Genomic DNA, 17,384 nt, shown 5'->3' with positions numbered 1-17,384 from the left:
AATACTGCTGCTCTGCCACCAGCATGAGGTCGTTGTGCAGCCCTGTATATGACATGTAGAATTCGCCAATAGCTCGTGTTACAGATAGTATATTGTGTTCAAATTGTGCTGTATTACTGTATATTCCTCATACATATCTTACGGTACATTGTGATTTTCAGACTTGCATTTACCTTTACACCTTTTTCACTTACAATTCACTGTATCACAATTCCAGTGGGTCAGAAGTTTGCATAAACTAAGTTGACTGTGCCTTTAAAGAGCTTGGAAAATTCCAGAAAATTATGTCATGGCTTTAGAAGCTTCTGATAGGCTAATTGACATCATTTGAGTCAATTAGAGGTGTACCTGTGTATGTATTTCAAGACCTACCTTCAAACTCAGTGTCTCTTTTCTTGACATCATGGGAAAATCTAAAGGAATTTGCCAACACCTCAGAAAGAAAATGTAGACCTCTACAAATCTGGTTCGTCCTTGGGAGCAATTTCCAAACGCCTGAAGGTACCACGTTTGTCTGTACAAACAATAATATAATCTATAAACTATAAACACCATGGGACCACGCAGCCGTCATACCGCTCAGGAAGGAGACGCATTCTGTCTCCTAGAGATGAATGTACTTTGGTGCAAAAAGTCAAATCAATCCCAGAACAACAGCAAAGGACCTTGTGAAGATGCTGGAGGAAACTAAATGATCTATATCCACAGTAAAACGAGTCCTATATCGACATAACCTGAAAGGCCACTCAGTAAGGAAGAAGCCACTGCTCCAAAACCGCCATGAAAAAGCCAGACTACGGTTTGCAACTGCACATGGGGACAAATATCATACTTTTTGGAGAAATGTCCTCTGGTCTGATGAAACAAAAATAGAACTGTTTGGCCATAATGAGCATCATTATGTTTGGAGGAAAAAGGGGGGTGGCTTGCAAGCTGAAAAACACTATCCTAAACGTGAAGCACGGGGGTGGCAGTATCATGTTGTGGGGGTGCTTTACTGCAGGAGGGACTGGTGCACTTCACAAAATAGATGGCATCACGAGGTAGGAAAATTATGTGGATATATTGAAGCAACATCTCAAGACATCAGTCAGGAAGTTATAGCTTGGTCGCAAATGGGTCTTCCAAATGGACAATGACCTCAAGCATACTTCCAAAGTTGTGGGAAAATGGCTTAAGGACAACAAAGTCAAGGTATTGAAGTGGCTATCACAAAGTCCTGACCTCAATCCTATAGAAAATTTGTGGGCAGAACTGAAAAGGTCTGTGCGAGCAAGGAGGCCTACACACCTGACTCAGTGACACGAGCTCTGTCAGGAGGAATGGGCCATAATTCACGCAACTTATTGTGGGAAGCTTGTGGAAGGCTACCCAATTTTTTTTTTTACCCAAGTTAAACAATTTAAAGGCTATGCTACCAAATACTAATTGAGTGTATGTAAACTTCTGAGCCACTGGGAATGTTATGAAAGCTGAAATAAATCATTCTCTCTACTATTATTTTGACATTTCACATTCTTAAAATAAAGTGGTGATCCTAACTGACCTAAAACAGGGAATCTTTACTAGGATTAAATCAAATCAAATCAAATCAAATTGTATTTGTCACATACACATGGTTAGCAGATGTTAATGCGAGTGTAGCGAAATGCTTGTGCTTCTAGTTCCGACAATGCAGTAATAACCAACAAGTAATCTAACTAACAATTCCAAAACTACTGTCTAATACACAGTGTAAGGGGATAAAGAATATGTACATAAGGATATATGAATGAGTGATGGTACAGAGCAGCATAGGCAAGATACTGTAGATGGTATCGAGTACAGTATATACATATGAGATGAGTATGTAAACAAAGTGGCATAGTTAAAGTGGCTAGTGATACATGTATTACATAAGGATGCAGTCGATGATATAGAGTACAGTATATACGTATGCATATGAGATGAATAATGTAGGGTAAGTAACATTATATAAGGTAGCATTGTTTAAAGTGGCTAGTGATATATTTTACATCATTTCCCATCAATTCCCATTATTTTAGTGGCTGGAGTTGAGTCAGTGTCAGTGTCAGTGTGTTGGCAGCAGCCACTCAATGTTAGTGGTGGCTGTTTAACAGTCTGATGGCCTTGAGATAGAAGCTGTTTTTCAGTCTCTCGGTCCCAGCGTTTATGCACCTGTACTGACCTCGCCTTCTGGATGATAGCGGGGTGAACAGGCAGTGGCTCGGGTGGTTGATGTCCTTGTTGATCTTTATGGCCTTCCTGTAACATCGGGTGGTGTAGGTGTCCTGGAGGGCAGGTAGTTTGCCCCCGGTGATGCGTTGTGCAGACCTCACTACCCTCTGGAGAGCCTTACGGTTGAGGGCGGAGCAGTTGCCGTACCAGGCGGTGATACAGCCCGCCAGGATGCTCTTGATTGTGCATCTGTAGAAGTTTGTGAGTGCTTTAGGTGACAAGCTGAATTTCTTCAGCCTCCTGAGGTTGAAGAGGCGCTGCTGCGCCTTCTTCACGATGCTGTCTGTGTGAGTGGACCAATTCAGTTTGTCTGTGATGTGTATGCCGAGGAACTTAAAACTTGCTGCCCTCTCCACTACTGTTCCATCGATGTGGATAGGGGGTGTTCCCTCTGCTGTTTCCTGAAGTCCACAATCATCTCCTTAGTTTTGTTGACGTTGAGTGTGAGGTTATTTTCCTGACACCACACTCTGAGGGCCCTCACCTCCTCCCTGTAGGCCGTCTCGTCGTTGTTGGTAATCAAGCCTACCACTGTTGTGTCGTCCGCAAACTTGATGATTGAGTTGGAGGCGTGCGTGGCCACGCAGTCGTGGGTGAACAGGGAGTACAGGAGAGGGCTCAGAACGCACCCTTGTGGGGCCCCAGTGTTGAGGATCAGCGGTGAGGAGATGTTGTTGCCTACCCTCACCACCTGGGGGCGGCCCGTCAGGAAGTCCAGTACCCAGTTGCACAGGGAGGGGTCAAGACCCAGGGTCTCGAGCTTGATGACGAGCTTGGAGGATACTATGTTGTTGAATGCCGAGCTGGAGTCGATGAACAGCATTCTCACATAGGTATTCCTCTTGTCCAGATGGGTTAGGGCAGTGTGCAGTGTGGTTGAGATTGCATCGTCTGTGGACCTATTTGGGCGGTAAGCAAATTGGAGTGGGTCTAGGGTGTCCGGTAGGGTGGAGGTGATATGGTCCTTGACTAGTCTCTCAAAGCACTTCATGATGACGGAAGTGAGTGCTACGGGGCGGTAGTTGTTTAGCTCAGTTACCTTAGCTTTCTTGGGAACAGGAACAATGGTGGCCCTCTTGAAGCATGTGGGAACAGCAGACTGGTATAGGGATTGATTGAATATGTCCGTAAACACACCGGCCAGCTGGTCTGCGCATGCTCTGAGGGCGCAGCTGGGGATGCCGTCTGGGCCTGCAGCCTTGCGAGGGTTAACACGTTTAAATGTCTTACTCACCTCGGCTGCAGTGAAGGAGAGACTGCATGTTTTCGTTGCAGGCCGTGTCAGTGGCACTGTATTGTCCTCAAAGCGGGCAAAAAAAGTGATTTAGTCTGCCTGGGAGCAAGACATCCTGGTCCGTGACTGGGCTGGATTTCTTCCTGTAGTCCGTGATTGACTGTAGACCCTGCCACATGCCTCTTGTGTCTTAGCCGTTGAATTGAGATTCTACTTTGTCTCTGTACTGACGCTTAGCTTGTTTGATAGCCTTGCGGAGGGAATAGCTGCACTGTTTGTATTCGGTCATGTTACCAGACACCTTGCCCTGATTAAAAGCAGTGGTTTGCGCTTTCAGTTTCACGCGAATGCTGCCATCAATCCACGGTTTCTGGTTAGGGAATGTGTTAATCGTTGCTATGGGAACGACATCTTCAACGCACGTTCTAATGAACTCGCACACCGAATCAGCATATTCGTCAATATTGTTATCTGACGCAATACGAAACATATCCCAGTCCACGTGATGGAAACAGTCTTGGAGTGTGGAGTCAGCTTGGTCGGACCAGCGTTGGACAGACCTCAGCGTGGGAGACTCTTGTTTTAGTTTCTGTCTGTAGGCAGGGATCAACAAAATGGAGTCGTGGAAGTTAGAGTAACAATGATCCAAGGTTTTTCCACCCCTGGTTGCGCAATCAATATGCTGATAAAATTTAGGGAGTCTTGTTTTCAGATAAGCCTTGTTAAAATCCCCAGCTACAATGAATGCAGCCTCCGGATAAATGGTTTCCAGTTTGCAAAGAGTTAAATAAAGTTCAGAGCCATCGATGTGTCTGCTTGGGGGGGATATATACGGCTGTGATTATAATCGAAGAGAATTCTCTTGGTAGATAATGCGGTCTACATTTGATTGTGAGGAATTATAAATCAGGTGAACAGAAGGATTTGAGTTCCTGTATGTTTCTTTCATCACACCATGTCTCGTTAGTCATAAGGCATACGCCCCCGTCCCTCTTCATACCAGAAACTTGTTTGTTTCTGTCGGCGCGATGCGTGGAGAAACCCGTTGGCTGCACCGCCTCGGATGGCGTCTCTCCAGTGAGCCATGTTTCCGTGAAGCAAATAACGTTAAAGTCTCTGATGTCCCTCTGGAATGCTACCCTTGCTCGGATTTCATCAACCTTGTTGTCAAGAGACTGGACATTGGCAAGAAGAATACTAGGGAGTGGTGCACGGTGTGCCTGTCTCCGGAGTCTGACCAGAAGACCGCCTCGTTTCCCTCTTTTCCGGAGTCGTTTTTTTTGGGGGGTCGCTGCAGGGATCCATTCCGTTGTCCTGTTTGTAAGGCAGAACACAGGATCCGCGTCGCGAAAAACATATTCTTGGTCGTACTGATGGTGAGTTGACGCTGATCTTATAGTCTTGTAGTTCTTCTCAGCTGTATGTAATGAAACCTAAGATGACCTGGGGTACTAATGTAAGAAATAACATGTAAAAAAACAAAAAACTGCATAGTTTCCTAGTAACGCGAAGCGAGGCGGCCATCTCTGTCGGCGCCGGAAGTAAATGTAAGTAATTGTGAAAAACTGAGTTTAAATGTATTTGGCGAAGGTGTATGTAAACTTCAACACTATATATACTGTATTCTATCCTATTCTACTGTGTATTAGTCTATGCCACTTTGACATTGCTCATCAAAATATTTATATATTCTTAATTCCATTCCTTTACTTTAGATTGTGTGTACTGTTAGATATGACTTGTTAGATATTACTGCACTGTTGGAGTTAGAAACACAAGCATTTTGCTAAACTTGCAGTAACATCTGCTAAATATGTGTGTATGTGACAAATAAAATGTGATTTGATGAATCCACCCTTGCTTAATTGCCATGGCATTGTGGGAAAATTATGCAATGTTGTCTGTTTTGGCTGTAATGGAACTTGCATCTCGTACTGCGGGTGGTAACTGTAAAAAGTCTAAGCCTTACCCCAGGATACCCTTAACTGGCGGTAAATAGCTTTATTCACATCAGGGGAATTTAGTGAACATTTTCAACGCACATCCTCGTTATTGGATTTCCGTTTTCGTGTGTTCCACTTGAATTCAGCAGCGTCTATGAATCACATGATTATGAAGGCATAAATATATGAACGTGTGTTTTCTTGTTTTACATTTATGTCGTTCTGTCTTTGTGATGTACTTGTCTAACCTGATGTATTATGTCATGTTTTCTGTTTTGAGTGGACCCCAGGAAGAGTAGCTTCTGCTTTAGCAGTAGCTCATGGGATCCTAATAAAATACTAAATATTGAGATTTAGTCTTCTATTCTTCTATTTATGTTTGCTTGCATAATGTTTTACAGAGCAAATCAAAGAGAAGAGGTCATGTTTATGTAAATGTGTGACACAACACACACACACATTGTTATTCCAAAGGTTAAACTGGGTCTCCTGATTGACTGAATCCAGCTCTAATTACAATCAAATCACAGCCTGCCACTTTGGTCTTTTTTTTAGCCTTTCTTTACTCTCTTTATGCCACTTTTCTTATTTTTCTGTCATTTCCAGATAAATAAACAGTGAAATAATCAGTAAAAAGACTTCTGTAATTCCCACTGATTAGGATTAATACAGTTTTGATTGTGTTGATCATTAGGGTTGATTGCTGTTATGGCATCTCGTCTACAGGGTTCAACTATTACATCTTTTTGGGTGACAAATGTACATTAGAGGTTTGTTCACTGAGTTCCAAAGGTCTGCACCCCCTGGAGAAAACAAATCACATATCATCATGTTGTATCAACATAAACAGCACTCATAATGAAAGATGGGGTACTAAGGGTGGGGAAGATTCATGTTTCCACTGCACGGGAAAGGCTTGGAGCTTGAGAGGCAGGATTTGGGTTAAACTCTCATCCCTGCAGACACCATCATGTGATTGGAAGGGAGCAGGGACCCTCCTCCCCTTATCCCCCTTGTTTTTGGCTGAAATGTGGGCCTGTGTGTGTGTGAAGGCCAAAAGCCTGAGTGATGCTGGGAAATTCCTGCCTCGGGGAAGAGATGAACTCATTCTTACATAGTAGCCTATGACTTCAGCACAGTAGGCAGAAGAACGTTTCAAGCAAATGAACATGAAATGATGCCTAATTCTAAGTTTCAAGTACAAACACACAGTGCCCAGTTGATCAGTTCAGAAGTATATGTTTAGATGTTATTTTCTATTAGGCTATGCGTTTATATTTCTATTATGGATTATAATAACAGGACATGCCCATAATGGCAGTACCATACTTTTTAGACCTGCTTTTCTACCTGCTTGACTATCTATAAAATGGGACAGTACAAACTGAAGGGATAATAATATATAAGTATTTGGGAGGAAAGTATAAAGGGAACTCTATATGGTTATGTAATGTGATGTTTTTTTAGACAGGCAGGCTGGCTGGCATATTATGCTCAGGAGAGGAAGAATATATCATCCCTGTTTCGGGGAAATGGTACATTCCAGTGTGTCAACAGGCAGGGGAAATGGTACGTTCCAGTGTGTCAAAGTCAGGGTTGCCATGTGATTTGTTTTCTGGAAAATTGGTCTTCTTTGAAAATGATGTTGCAGGGCAAAATGTATTGGTCAAGGGTTGCAGGTTTCTGGGTTACTTCTAAATTGCACCACGGCCGCCATTGGCATTTCTCATAAAATAGATATACATCGAAAAAATATATAAACGCAACATGTGAAATGTTGGTCCCATGTTTCATGAGCTGAAATAAAAGATCACAGAAATGTTCCATATGCACCAAAAGCTTATTTCTCTCAGATGTTGTGCACAAATTGGTTTACATCCCTGTTAGTGAGCATTTCTCCTTTGCCAAGATAATCCATCCACCTGACATGTGTGGCATATCAAGAAGCTGATTAAACAGCATGATCATTACACAGGTGCAACTTGTACTGGGGACAATAAAAGGCCTCTAAAATGTGCAGTTTTGTCACACAACACAATGACACAGATGTCTCAAGATCTGAGGGAGTGTGCAATTGGCATACTGACTGCAGGAATGTCCACCAGAGCTGTTGCCAGAGGATTGAATGTTAATTTATCTACCATAAGCCTCCTCCAAAATTGTTTTAGAGAAGTTGGCAGTACATCCAACTGGCCTCAGAACCGCCGACCACATGTAACCAAGCCAGCCCAGGGCCTCCACATCCAGCTTCTTCACCTGCAGGATTGTTTAAGACGAGCCACCCGGACAGCTGATGAAACTGAGGAGTATTTCTGTCTGTAATAAAGCCCTTTTGTGGGGATGAATTTATTCTGATTGGCTGGAGCTGGCTCCCAAGTGGGTGGGCCTATGCCCACCCATGGCTGTCCCTGCCCAGTCATGGAAAACCCTTAAATTAGGGCCTAATGAATGTATTTCAATTGACTGATTTCCTTCTATGAACTATAACTGAGTGAAGTCTTTGAAATTGTTGCATTACTGCGGTCACATTTTTGTTCAGTATATATATATACTGAACAAAACTATGAACGCAATATGCAACAATTTATATATATATATACATACATTAAGTTGACTGTGCCTTTAACCTCTCTAGGGGGTGTGGGACGCTACCGTCCCACCTGGCCAACAAATTGCAGAGCGCCAAATTAAAAAACAGAAATACTCATAAAAATCCATAAAACATACAAGTGTTATACATCGGCTTAAAGATTAACTTCTTGTTAATCCAACCGCGGTGTCAGATTTCAAAAAGGCTTTACGGCGAAAGCATACCATGCGATTATCTGAGGACATTATCTCTGCCGGGTGGAGTTTATAACAGAACATAGCCAAGATTTTCAAAAGTTCCTAGATGACCAGCAGGATCAAATAATAATAATCACAGTGGTTGTCGAGGGTGCAACAAGTCAGCACCTCAGGAGTAAATGTCAGTTGGCTTTTCATAGCCGATCATTCAGAGTATCTCTACCGCTCCTGCAGGGTTCCATTGCCGCAGGCAGAACAGTTGAACAGCATGGCCAGGTGGACTGGGGACAGCAAGGAGTCATCAGGCCAGGTAGTCCTGAGGCATGGTCCTAGGGCTCAGGTACTCCGAGAGAGAGAAAGAAAGAAAGAATTAGAGAGAGCATACTTAAATTCACACAGGACACTGGATAAGACAGGAGAAATACTCCAGATATAACAGACTGACCCTAGCCCCCCGACACATAAATACTGGAGGCCGAGACAGGAGGGGTCAGGAGACACTGTGGCCCCATCCGACGATACCCCCGGACAGAGCCAAACAGGCAGGATATAACCCCACCCACCCTCTTCAAACACCAAGCCTCCAGCTGTTTGCTTATAAATTCTAGGGACAGTTAGGAGGCCTGCGTCTTGTGACCATAGCGTACATGTAGGTATGTACGGCAAGACCAAATTGGAAAGATAGGTAGGAGCAAGCCCATGTAATGCTTTGTAGGTTAGCAGTAAAACCTTGAAATCAGCCCAAGCCTTAACAGGAAGCCAGTGTAGATAAGCTAGCACTGGAGTAATATGATGACATTTTTGGCTTATAGTCAAGATTCTAGCAGCCATGATTAGCTTTAACTGAAGTTTATGCAGTGCTTTATCTGGGTAGCCGGAAAGTAGAGCGCTGCAGTAGTCTAACCTAGAAGTGACAAAAGCATGGATTCATTTTTCCGCATCATTTTTGGACAGAAAGTTTCTGCTTTTTGCAATGGTACGTAGATGGAAAGAAGCTGTCCTTGAAACAGTCTTGATATGTTCGTCAAAACAGAGATCAGGGTCCAGAGTAACTTCGAGGTCCTTCACAGTTTTATTTGAGACGACTGTACAACCATCAAGATTAGTAGAAAAGAAAAGTAGAACATTTGCAGCCATCCACTTCCTTATGTCTGAAACACAGGCTTCCAGCGAGGGCAATTTTGGGGCTTCACCATGTTTCATCGAAATGTACAGCTGTGTGTCATCTGCATAGCAGTGAAAGTGTATCCGAATGACATCACCAAGAGGTAAAATATATAGTGAAAACAATAGTGGTCCTAAAAGGAACACCAAAATGTACAGTTGATTTGTCAGAGGACAAACCATCCACAGAGACAAGCTGATATCTTTCCGACAGATAAGATCTAAACCAGGCCAGAACTTGTCCGTGTAGACCAATTTGTGTTTCCAATCTCTCCAAAAGAATGTGGTGATCGATAATGTAATTTACCACCTTCACAAGTGCCGTCTCAGTGCTATGATGGGGTCTAAAACCAGACGGAAGCATTTCGTATACATTGTTTGTCTTCAGGAAAGTTTAAAAAATATTTTCTGGGTCAAGGTTTGGCTTTTTCAAGAGAGGCTTTATTACTGCCACTTTTAGAGAGTTTGGTACACATCTGGTGGATAGAGAGATGTTTATTATGTTCAACATAGGAGGGCCAAGCACAGGAAACAGCTCTTTCAGTAGTTTAGTTGGAATAGGGTCCAGTATGCAGCTTGAAGGTTTAGAGGCCATGATTATTTTGATCATTGTGTCAAGGGATATAGTACTAAAACACTTGAGTGTCTCCCTTGATTCTAGGTCCTGGCAGAGTTGTGCAGACTCAGGACAACTGAGCTTTGGAGGAATAAGAGGAGGAGGAGTCCATAATTTGCTTTCTAACGATCATGATCTTTTCCTCAAAGAAGTTCATGAATTTATCACTGCTGAAGTGAAAGCCATCCTCTCTTGGGGAATGCTGCTTTTTAGTTAGCTTTGCGACAGTATCAATAATACATTTTGGATTGTTCTTATTTTCCTCGATTAATTTGGAAAAATAGGATGATCGAGCAGCAGTGAGGGCTCTTTGGTACTACACAGTACTGTCTTTCCAAGCTAGTCGGAAGACTTCCAGTTTGGTGTGGCGCCATTTCCGTTCCAATTTTCTGGAAGCTTGCTTCAGAGCTCTGGTATTTTTTGTATACCAGGGAGCTAGTTTCTTATGACAAATGTTTTTGATATTTAGGGGTTGGACTGCAACTAGGGTATTGCGCAAGGTTAAATTGAGTTCCTAAGTTAGGTGGTTAACTGATTTTTGTACTCTGACGTCCTTGGGTAGGCGGAGGGAGTCCGGAAGAGTATCTAAGAATCTTTGGGTTGTCCGAGAATTTATAGCATGACTTTTGATGCTCCTTGGTTGGGGTCAGAGCAGATTATTTGTTGCGATTGCAAACATACTAAAATGGTGGTCTGATAGTCCAGGATTATGAGGAAAATATTAAGATTCACAACATTTATTCCACGGGACAGTATGACTGTGCCAGTGAGTAGGTCACGAGGCATGTTGGACAAAACCCACTGAGTCGATGATGGCTTTGAAACCCTTTTGGAGTGGGTCTGTGGACTTTTCCATGTGAATATTAAAGTCACCAAAAATTTTAATATTATCTGCCATGACTACAAGGTCCGATAGGAATTCAGGGAACTCAGTGTGGATCGCTGTATATGGCCCAGGAGGCCTATAAACAGTAGCTATAAAAAGTGATTGAGTAGGCTGCATAGATTTCATGACTAGAAGCTCAAAAGACAACATTTTTACATTTGCTTTCATAAATGTTAACAACACCTCCGCCTTTGCGGGATGCGCTGGGGATATGGTCACTAGTGTAACCAGGAGGTGAGGCCTCATTTAACACAGTAAACTCTTCAGGCTTAAGCCATGTTTCAGTCAGGCCAATCACATCAAGATTATGATCAGTGATTAGTTCATTGACTATAACTGGCTTGGAAGTGAGGGATCTAACATTAAGTACCCCTATTTTGAGATGTGAGGTATCACAATCTCTTTCAATAATGGCAGGAATGGAGGAGGTCTTCACTCCAGTGAGATTGCTAAGGTGATCAACTCCATGTTGAGTTTTTCCCAACCTAGTTCGAGGCACGGTCTCAATGGGGATAGCTGAGCTGACACTGACTGTGCTAGTGGCAGATTCCACTAAGTTGGCAGGCTGGCTAACAGCCTGCTGCCTGGCCTGCACCCTATCACCCTAAATCATTCTCTCTAATAATGTGCTGATCCTAACTGACCTAAAACAGGGAATTTTTACTTGGATTAAATGTCAGGAATTGTGAAAAACTGAGTTTAAATGTATTTGGCTAAGGTGTATCTAAACTTCTGACTTCAACTGTATATATACATGTGAAATCTCAGAATAATAGTATAGAGAATGATTTATTTCAGCTTTTATTTCTTTCATCACATTCCCAGTGGGTCAGAAGTGTCTATGTCCCGGAAGGTTGGCTGTTGTATACAACGTCATTCTAGTCACATTAGCACACGTTAGAAACAACTGTCCCGGTTTAGCGACACTGATCCCGTAACACGGTAGACCTGATGCGCATCAAGAAATAAAGGCGACAAAGCACGGGAAAACGACATTGGGCGCACTAGAGCCAATAAGATTATTCTCTCCTCAATGTTATTCTAACAAATAATCCTGATAGGTATCAGTCTGGTGTTTTCTGTAATGACCTTAGTGATCACTGTTTTACAGCTTGTGTTTGTAATTGCTGCTCAGTAAAACGACCTGTCCTGATTTGTCATAGACAGACACTTGCTAAAAAACTTTAATCAGCAAGCCTTCCTTCCTGAGTTAGCCTCTGTAAAATGGTAATGAATCATCTTGATCCCCTTTGTCAAAGACGCTTGGACCTTTTTTCTTCTTCAGTGGTATTGTTAACAACCATGCCCCCCATAAAGAAAATGAGAATTAGAAACAGATTAAGCCTCTGATTTGACCGTGACCTTGCAGAGTTACTCCACCTCAAGAATTGCATTTGGCGAAAGGTTCGGCACACGCATTCTAAGGCTGACTGGCTCTCGTTCAGGCAAATGAAAAATAAGTGCACTCAGGCTATCCGGAAGGCGAAAGTTAGTTACTTCAAGGATCAGTTCTCTCTCTGTGGGTCTAACACCAAGAAGTTCTGGAAAACGGTTAAAGACCTGGAGAAGAAACACTTCTCCTCACAGCTGCCCATTAATCCCTTAAAGTTAATGATGTGGTTGTTACTGACAAGAAGCACATGGCTGAGCCCTTTAATCACCACTTCATTAAGTCAGAATTCCTATTTGACTCAGCCATGCCTCCTTGCCTGTCCAACATTTCCTCATCTCCCACCCCTTCTAATGTGACTATCCCTGATGCTTCTCCCTCTTTTTCCCCTGCCCCGCTACAAAGTTTCTCCCTGCAGGCAGTCACTGAGTCCGAGGTGCTAAAGGAGCTACTGAAACTTGACCCCCAAAAAACATCTGGGTCAGATGGTTTAGACCCTTTTTTCTTTAAGGTTGCTGCCCCTATCATCGCCAAACCTATCTCCAACCTTTTCCATTGCTTGGAAGGCAGCCACAGTTCGTCCTTTATTTAAAGGTGGAGATCAAGCTGATCCTAACTGTTATAGGCCTATTTCTATTTTGCCCAGTTTATCAAAAGTGTTGGAAAAACTTGTCAATAATCAACTGACAGGATTCCTTGATGTCTATAGTATTCTTTCTGGTATGCAATCTGGTTCCCGCTCAGGTTATGGATGTGTCACTGAAACCTTAAAGGTCCTCAATGATGTCACCATTGCCCTTGATTCTAAGCAATGTTGTGCTGCTATTATTATTGACTTGGCCAAAGCTTTTGATACGGTAGACCATTCCATTCTTGTGGGCCGGCTAAGTAGTATTGGTGTCTCTGAGTGGTCTTTGGCATGGTTTTCTAACTACCTCTCTCAAAGAGTGCAGTTTATAAAATCAGAACATCTGCTGTCTCAGCCACTGCCTGTCACCAGGGGAGTACCCCAAGGCTCGATACTAGGCCCCCCACTCTTCTTAATATATATCAACAACATAGCTCAGGCAGTATCTCACTGCACTCTATACTCCTCTGTAAACTGGTCATCTCTGTATACCTGTCTCAAGACCCACTGGTTGATGCTTACTTATAAAACCCTCTTAGGCCTTATCTACTGCAGCCCTCATCCTCCACTTACAACACCCGTTATGCCAGTCACATTCTGTTAAAGGTCCCCAAAGCACACACATCCCTGGGTCGCTCCTCTTCAGTTCGCTGCAGCTAGTGACTGGAACGAGCTGCAACAAACACTCAAACTGGACAGTTTTATCTCAATCTCTTCAATCAAAGACTCAATCATGGACACACTTACTGACAGTTGTGGCTGCTTTGCGTGATGTATTGTTGTTTCTACCTTCTTGCCCTTTGTGCTGATGTGTGTGCCCAATAATGTTTGTACCATGTTTTGTGCTGCTACCATGTTGTGTTGCTACAATGTTGTTGTCATGTTGTGTTGCTACCATGCTGTGTTGTCATGTGTTGCTGCCTTGCTATGTTGTTTTCTTAGGTCTCTCTTTATGTAGTGTTCTGTTGTCTCTCTTGTCGTGATGTGTGTTTTGTCCAATATTTATATTTTATTTATTTTTAATCCCAGCCCCCGTCTCCGTAGGAGGCCTTTTGCCTTTTGGTAGGCCGTCATTGTAAATAAACATTTGCTCTTAACTGACTTTCCTAGTTAAATAAAGGTTAAATAAATAAAAAATATGAATATCAAATTCAGTGATTGAAATGATGACCCCATCGTCAATAGCCTATTCAGGCAGGCTACTGGGAAACACAAGCGCTTCTTACCTCGAAATTGCGAATGAAATCGTCTGTTAATTTAAACCAGCTGCTAAATCGTTCAGTTTAGATCTTGACCACATTTTGCCTAGGCTACTGTAGACTATCTGAAATAAAAATGTAGGCCTATCAGGGACTCGGGGCCATGTACTGTACCATAACCCCTCATGCCTTTTTGCTTAATCAAAGCAGTCATCATAGAGTTAAATCGACATCCAATGTTGGAAAATTATCTGGGGAGTTTAATAAAGGAACATTATATTTTATCTTGCAACATATTCAAACGTGTTTATTACCTCATATCATAGTTTGCAAGAATTATTATTTTGATAATCCGAATTTTGCTTATTGGTTCTTTAACATTATGGAAACATTATTTATTGTATAAATGTGGCAACTCCCCGTTTGCTGTGAAAAAAATAGTTCGTTTTCAGGCCTTTTGGGCGGGTTTTGTTTTGTCATTGGTTAGAGTATTTACGGAAGCTGGCAACCCTGATCAACGTTTCCATCGCGCCCTGTTCTGATACACGTGAAAACCCCGTGGAAACCATCGTTTCCATCTTCTCCCTTCCTCGTCACACGGTCCGGTAAACTGCTATCAGGGAGCCGAAAAATAACGGGACACCCACACCTTTTTAGAAGGACGTCTCCACTACAGTCTTTTTCTTTCGGCTGGTGAATTCCGTGTGTAGTGTTGAATTAGCTGCGATGAAACAGCGCAACTGTAATTTGTTGTCTTAGATGAGCCGTGTCAGAAAAAGCAGTATAAGATGACATCCGCAGTGAAAATAATAGCGTGATATATTTGGTTTAGATCTGAATTTAGCACTATTGATAATGTATCATCTGTTTGATGACATTTTGTGAAGAACTGAAAGTGTTTCGACCGATTAGACGCAATCTCGGTGACACTGACAACGACAACGGATTTAGGCGTTTATCACAAATGACAGACGTTTCTTTCTTATTACGCTATATTCCATATATTGACCATGTTTTATTAGACAACAGCCTATATTTTTAGATGGTCTTGAATATATATAATCGCGATTGAATAGAAATCATTGCGCCCCTTCAAAGCACTGCAAAGAGCATAGGCTACCCCTTTTTTTTGTGGTAGCTTCTCTTCATCGAAGATGCAACGATGAGTTTTCATAACGGCAAATCGGCACAATGTACTAGTAACCAGTCTATTAGGCTACTATTTATTTTGAATACATTTTTATAAAACATAGAAGAAAAGTAAATGAACATTGCACAGCTAAATCATTTAAATAAAATCATGGATTTTATTTAATCATGCTCAATACATTTTATTTTATTGCCTGAACAATCTGAACAGACCCAATTCCCCTCCAGTAAAACTGAGAGCAGAACTTCTCTGTGATGTTGGACATTAAAATGAAGGAGGCGTGTCGGATCTGCGCCCGCGAGCTCTGCGGTAATCAGCGGCGATGGATCTTCCACCCAGCCTCCAAACTCAACCTGCAGGTGTTGCTGTCCCACGCCCTGGGCAGGGAGCTGACCCGTGATGGCCGCGGGGAGTTTGCCTGTTCCAAGTGTGCCTTCATGCTGGACCGCATGTACCGCTTCGACACAGTGATCGCCCGCGTGGAGGCTCTGTCCCTGGAGCGCCTGCACAAGCTGCTGCAGGAGAAGGACCGGCTGAGACAGTGTATAGGAGGCTTGTACTGGAAGAACAACACCGTGGACCAGATCCAGGATCAGACTGGGATGCGAATGGGGATAGGGCTAGGGGATACTGGGGCTGGAGGGCTAGGGGGTACTGGGGCTCCACCACAGGGGAGTCACCCTCAGACAGCCCACCACTCTCTGTCCAGTGGCGGGCTGTCTGAGGTTGACTCCCCCGTGGTGGACCTCTCAGCCCTGCAGGAGGCCAGGTACAGCTCCCTGCTTCAGGGCGACCTGGCCTATTCTGTGTACGAATCCTGGGCCGACCACGAGGACCAGCAGAGTCCGGCCCCGGATCACCAGCACCACACCCAGCATCATCACCCTCAATGCTTAGGATCAGAGACACTGTCTGGGCATCGCTCCAGGCGGTGCAGAGGGTGTGCGGCTCTCCGTGTGGCCGACTCTGACTACGAGGCCGTGTGTAAGGTACCTCGGCGGTTAGGCAGGAGGAGCACGTCGTGTGAACCCTCCACCCGCTACTCAGGCAGTGCCATGGGGGGTGAGGAGACCTTGTCTGTCTCCTCAGAGTCCTCTGCCATGGGGCTAGAGAGCGACAGGACCCTGTGCGATGGGGACACAGAGAGGATAACCCTCAGCCCGGGCTCATCGATAGAATCTCAGGACACAGCCGTAGACGTGGCTCAGCCCTGCACCGCTCACCAAGTTGGGGAAGAGGAAGAGCAGGGAGAGGGAGGAGAGAAGGACCCAGGGAAGGATCAGAGGCGAGACCCTCATCTCCAGGGGGATGATGCCCCCAGGGAGGGGTCAGTCTCTGGGTTGACCATGGAGCTGGCTCTAAGTCTAGTGAGGATCTGGGAGTACAGACCTATAAAGTCCCCTCAAGGCAGCAAGCTCCCTATCCTGGTCAAACCCAAACTGGAAACGGGCCTTTCTGGGCTCCCCCTGTCCCCCAGAACCCCAGACTATGACCTCTACTCCCACCCTGGTATCCCAGAGTGGGTGACCCCCAGCAGTCAGCAGGAGATGCAGACAGAGCTGTCAGAGATGGAGGAGCAGTGGCTTGATGACTATGTGCAGTGTGGCCCCTTCTGCTTCCAGCAGGTACTGAGCAAGACCACCACCAGCCCGTGGCTCATAGAACAGACACACTGGAACTAACGAGACCAGATAGAGGGGCTTGAATTGGGGAGGAGATGGGATGGTATCTACTGGCCTGGAAGGGTCGTGATTCTACAGACAATCAAACCACTTTTTCCCATCCCCCATATCCTAGCAACTCGTCTGTAGCCATGGCAATGGTTGCTATATGAACAACGATGCCCCGTGTTAGTCATGCTCTCCACTGTTTAATCCACCTCCATAGCTTCCTTTGTCGTGTTAATAATTAGCTACCCTTGATACATGGCTAGGAATGAGCGTACTGATATTCTGAAATAATGGCCACTTGATAAGTATGACTCAGGGAGTTTAGTGGGTTGGTTTTTCCACTGAAGGTTGATTCACTGAACTGATGGAACAGCATGTAATCATTAGAGCTCAGCTTGAGTCCTGTGTGTGTATTAGTGTGTGTGTTCTACTGGAAATGGGTTTACAGCACGTTATGTGGGAGCAGGATTGGTTGATCT

At 43.9% G+C, this 17,384-nt stretch overlaps 1 protein-coding gene across 7 annotated transcripts in view; it reads left to right on the top strand.

Moving 5' to 3' along the window:
* Nucleotides 1-17,384, top strand: part of LOC118358882 (myomegalin-like) — a 140,708-nt gene that overhangs the window by 80,210 nt on the left and 43,114 nt on the right. For 5 of the 7 annotated variants that reach the window (XM_052480139.1, XM_052480140.1, XM_035736861.2 and 2 more), the window contains exon 1: nt 14,589-16,860. The exons of the other annotated variants lie outside the window; for them this stretch is intronic. In XM_052480139.1, coding sequence (XP_052336099.1) covers nt 15,490-16,860 — 1,371 coding nt within the window. In that variant the 5' untranslated portion in view covers nt 14,589-15,489. Of the gene's footprint in view, nt 1-14,588; nt 16,861-17,384 lie in introns of those variants that run through there. 7 annotated transcript variants of the gene reach the window in all.

Source organism: Oncorhynchus keta, chromosome 26, assembly GCF_023373465.1.
Source record: "Oncorhynchus keta strain PuntledgeMale-10-30-2019 chromosome 26, Oket_V2, whole genome shotgun sequence".
Classification (NCBI taxonomy): Eukaryota; Metazoa; Chordata; class Actinopteri; order Salmoniformes; family Salmonidae; genus Oncorhynchus; species Oncorhynchus keta.
The sequence above is the reverse complement of the archived record's forward strand: the minus strand, read 5'-3'. Positions and strand labels throughout refer to the sequence as shown.